The sequence below is a fragment of the Macrobrachium nipponense genome, chromosome 20 (assembly GCF_015104395.2).
Source record: "Macrobrachium nipponense isolate FS-2020 chromosome 20, ASM1510439v2, whole genome shotgun sequence".
Classification (NCBI taxonomy): domain Eukaryota; kingdom Metazoa; phylum Arthropoda; class Malacostraca; order Decapoda; family Palaemonidae; genus Macrobrachium; species Macrobrachium nipponense.
The window spans coordinates 66,128,814-66,133,813 of record NC_061089.1 but is presented as its reverse complement, the minus strand read 5'-3'; the positions used below and the strand labels follow the sequence as shown (position 1 = coordinate 66,133,813).

General features: G+C 35.8%; 1 protein-coding gene across 1 annotated transcript in view; it reads left to right on the top strand.

Annotated features, from left to right (window-relative positions):
• Positions 1 to 1,336: 1,336 nt before the first annotated feature.
• Positions 1,337 to 5,000, top strand: part of LOC135220448 (sorting nexin-17-like) — a 191,612-nt gene continuing 187,948 nt past the window's right edge. The window contains exon 1 of the mRNA XM_064257592.1: positions 1,337 to 1,432. Coding sequence (XP_064113662.1) covers positions 1,337 to 1,432 — 96 coding nt within the window. The remainder of the gene's footprint in view (positions 1,433 to 5,000) is intronic.

The following is a 5,000-nucleotide window of genomic DNA, read 5'->3' as shown; positions in this document are numbered from 1 at the left end:
GGGCGTTCTTTGAAACGACGCAGCTTTTGTATATATATTTCTTGAGTCAGTGTTTTATATATATATATATATATAATATATATATATATATATATATATATATAATATATATATATATATATATATAATGTATGGTGTTTTTTTTTCTTTTTTAGCAGTAAGGAATTTCATTTGACATTAGGAGTGATAAATTCATGTAATTTTTATATTTTGGTCAAGATTTTAACCATTCTCTGTTTTATCTTGTTTTTTTTTCATTTAATTTCTTTCAGGAAAAGATATTTTGTTCCAGTTTCATATATATATACCATATATATATATATATATATAATATATATATATATATATAATATATACATTTATATATATATATATATATATATATAGATATATATATATAAATGTATATATATATATATATATATATATATATATATATATATATACATATATATATATTATATATATATATATATATAAATGTATATATTATATATATAATTATATATATATATAAATATATATATTATATAAAGGTTTTTTGCCACGAAGGAAAAAATGAAAAAGCGAGATAGCCAAGTACTTTCGGTCCTGTTCGGATCCTTTACTGAAGGGTCCGAACAGGACCGAAAGTACTTGGCTATCTTCGCTTTTCATTTTTTCCTTCGTGGCACAAAAAACCTTTAATTTATACATAGCATCACGTTTTATATACTTCGTGATCAAGTTATTCATATATATATATATATATATATATATATATATATATATATATATATATATATATATATATATATATATATATATATATGGCCTTGTCTAAAGAAAACTTGGTATCGTGAACCCTCTCAAAACAGATATCTGGCAATTACCTTTAAAAAAAAAACTGCAACCGGCATCTCTGTTATCTTTCAGTCATTAACTTGATCTAAACCAAAATCCCAAGGTATAAAAAATAGAACCTTTATTTCCCCAAAAACCTACAAGATAAAAAAAATAAATTGAAAAGCCTAAAACTCCAGACTCAAATTTCGTCAAAGTAGCGAGGTCGTACATAGCCTCAGGAACTGCACAGGGAGAAAAATAGTCTTTAATTATAAAACGATAAAATGATGTTATTGGACTTCTAATAATGAATGCTTGCGAAGTTACAATGTTCTGCCATATGTTTGCAGTACGATAATGTTGAAAAGAAGGAAAAATTCGTCAACATGACTGTAGGAGCAAACAACCTTTACTTTGACATTAAGGGGTTGATGTAGATATGTGGGTGAGGATGTGGTTACAGTGGGTATAGATATGTGGGTGAGGATGTTGATGTGGTGAAGGGGGATACATGGGTGAGGATGTGGATACATTTGGTATAGATATGTTATACAGTGGGTACAGATATGTGGGTGAGGATGTTGATGTGGCAGATGTTGATATGTGGGTGAGAATATAGAAGTAGATATATTACATAAAAAAAGTGTGGATAAGTGGTTGAGACTGTGGATGTGGTGGATGTAGATATATTATAAAGAAATAAGTGGGATCAAGGGGGTGAGGGTGAGGATGTGGATGTTGGGGGGGGTGGATCTCGGATACTATGGTGGGTTTAAGCGTTGATGGTGGCTATTGTCTCATACGAGAGGTTTGTGGATGTGCGGGTGAATGTGCAGAATTTGGATGGAATATTTGGAAGCTGGGGAGAAATCTGACGACGAGAGAGAGAGAGAGAGAGAGAGGGGAAGGCAGTACTGGACATCGAGAGAATCCAGGCGAGTCTTCAGGTGATCAGTTCTGGGAGAGCGTTGGCAGACGTCATCATGGAGCTGTTATGTTTTCTCCTTTAGTTTGTACAGTGACACTTGGCCAGTTCATTCTTGATGCCTATTAGGAGCCCTTGTAACCAATTATGTTTTCACATATGTTTTCGTGGAGGGTGGGAGTTTGCTGTTAGGCCAACATTATTACTGTGTTCCACCCTTTTCGATTATGCACTCAATGATTCTTGATTTTGACCTTGATGCCCACCCCCTAATAATTATTTACATAAACTTATAATTCCCAGTCAGTCAGTTTGTAGTCTTCATTTTTTTTCATGGCCTACTTCTTGTCTTTTTACATTCCTGTTTCTTTTTTAGTCTTAGCACGACTCTGTACAGTCCCTACTGACCTATTCCCCAGTGGTATGGCACTCTGGGGGGGTTTCTTAATACTTTCTTGAACCATACTGGGTTTGAGGCCTCTGTTGCTTGTGTGATTTCCTCATGTCTAAAAAAAAATGTATCATTGTAGCCACTTATTCCAATTCTCTCTCCTTAGCATTATCTATTTTCATTTTATACTATGTATTCTTTAGAAAAGTTTTCCCAATTTTGGCTGTGTTCTTTCAAGGTTTTGTATGTGCTGTAACACCTGAGAGCACTTTGATTCCCCACTAGGTGGGGCTAGAGTTACCTAAAACACGGAGAAATCCATTTGACTACCAAGGGCTTAGTACCAAACACAGCGAAAACAGTGTAGATTAAATCACTGTTGTTTCGGACCGTGTTCAGTACTAGACCCTCCTGGGATCAAATGTTCAATTTTGCGAATTGGTAATTCATCATATTGCCCTAGGGATTTCGTTGCAAATTGCCTGATTTATTTAACATATTCCCTCGTAAAGCACCACGCGCGCACACACACACACAACACAACACACACACACACACTACACACACAACATATATATATATATATATATATATATAATATATATATATATATATTATAGTAAGATAGATATATATTATATTATGAATTATATCTTATATACTAGACACAATCAAACGCGCAATCACGAGTGCAAAAAAAAATAAATTTTACAGGTTCACTGCTTAGAATATAATTCCGAAAAACGTTGTAGGCATTTTGTTTAACTGGGTAAGGGCACGAGACGTCTCTTATAGGTTTAGCTACGGAAGATATACTATTTTCAAACACCAATGATTAACCTGTCTCGTCCGCTGCCTCAAAGCAAGAGATCAAATTTGCGGTATATTTCAACTTCATGGTTGGTAGAGTTGCATATGTGAAATAAACCAAAATTCGCTTACGAACATTTGGATTCTTTACCAGAGGGCTAGTAACTTAACAACGGCAAAATAGTGGTTAGATGACTCTACTGCTTCACCGTGTTCAGTTACTACACCCCTTGAGATCAAATGTTACCTGAAGAGAATTGGTTTATTTCACATATGCCTCTAGGGATTACTTATACTTGAATAAATAATGATGGTTGGTTCATCAAATAACATATAATACAGAATTGGTAATTAATTTACATAATAATCATTGATAACACACATCTACCCACAAATACAAATGTAATGGTATGGCATTGCATATATTATGTATACGTAATAGATATCCCATATGTATGGTATATCAAGTATATATATACATATGTGTATATAAATTTTATTATATTAATATTATTATATATATATATATATAGATATATATATAATATACATATATTATTATATTATATATATGTATTAATTATATAATATATATAAAAATATATATATACATAATATATATATTATTATATATTATATAAACTATATATATATAATATATATATAATAGTATAGATATAAAACCCTGTGATACCCAGGGGTGAAAACCAGAGTCTGGAAAACTGGAAGCCGTGGAGGACAATAATCAGGAAAGTTTCCATATTGTGGAACTTCTCGCAGCCTATAAAATCAGTTTAAAACGTAAACGTGTGTGTGTGTGTGTGTTGTGTGTGTGGTGTTGTAAAAGCAAACTGGAGAACTCCTAAAGAATTACTTCGTGGGATTTCCAAGAGAAGACTTCTGGCATCATCCGCGGATCCACGTCTCCAAGAAAAGGGCTTCACTTCCGTATAGTGCAAACAAATCCAAAGTATCCAGGAGCCAGAGCTCTCTCTCTCTCTCTCTCTATCCACCCGGGAGTTTACCTTAAAAACTAGCCATTAGCGGCAACGCATCGAGAATACAGATATAGAAAATAAAATGGATAAACTATAAATATTCAAAACTGTTCTTTATTGTCCTGCTTTGTAAGCAGGTAAATAAAATTGGCTCCGTAGCAACCTGCCCGTCGGCTAAACGCGAGGAGGAGACTCTATTGATATACAACAAAGGGACTCCCGTCGAAAGTGGTAGGGCCCGCCCGAAGGAAAACACAAAAAGACAAAAAAGTTGAGGAGGATGAGATTTAAACCACTGGGGGGCGGCCGGGATGTCTGCCGTTTGGAACAAGAACTGGAGGCGACGAGGAGGCACGCTCGGACCCATCATGGCGGCGAAAATTCGAAAAATCGCTGCCTCTAGAGGACGAGGCTTTCTGCAAGAAGGACATCCCGCGGACCCCAACCCCAACAACAAAAGCAGGCAGCAGTTGGAGGAGAAGAACGGAAAGAAATTGGAACAATGTGATCCTCGACCCAGACCAGACTCATACACTCATTACAAGCGGAGGAAGCGATCGTGAGGGACCCAGAAGATCGAACTCTCTGGAGAATCGCTCTTTGCAGATAAAAGGAAAACCCATAAGAAGAGATTCGATCGTCATGCCCTCGTCTTGCGGAAAGGAACAATGGAAGAGCTGGTCGATCGATGGCGAAGCTTCTTTGGAGGCAGCGAGGAAACTGATGGAGGAACAAACAAAAGGTGGACTTCAAAAGGATAAGGACTTGGAATGTGAAACGGCCTCCGTGAGTGGACAAATCGAATCCCTCCAAGGCAAAATTATTACAAGGAACTGCGGAGGGACAAGTCCAAAAAAAACGAAAGTCGAGAATCTAGGATCCAGACCACGAGGGCAGCTGAATTCCGAGGGCAACAGAACTGAAACGAATGATTGGATCTCAGAGGAAAAACAAAAAAAGGAAGCTCCGACTTTGGAGGACATCATCCCCAGTGAGGAGGCTTCAGAAGTTACCTCCCCTAGGGAGGATTACGTCCCCACCACCCAAAGCG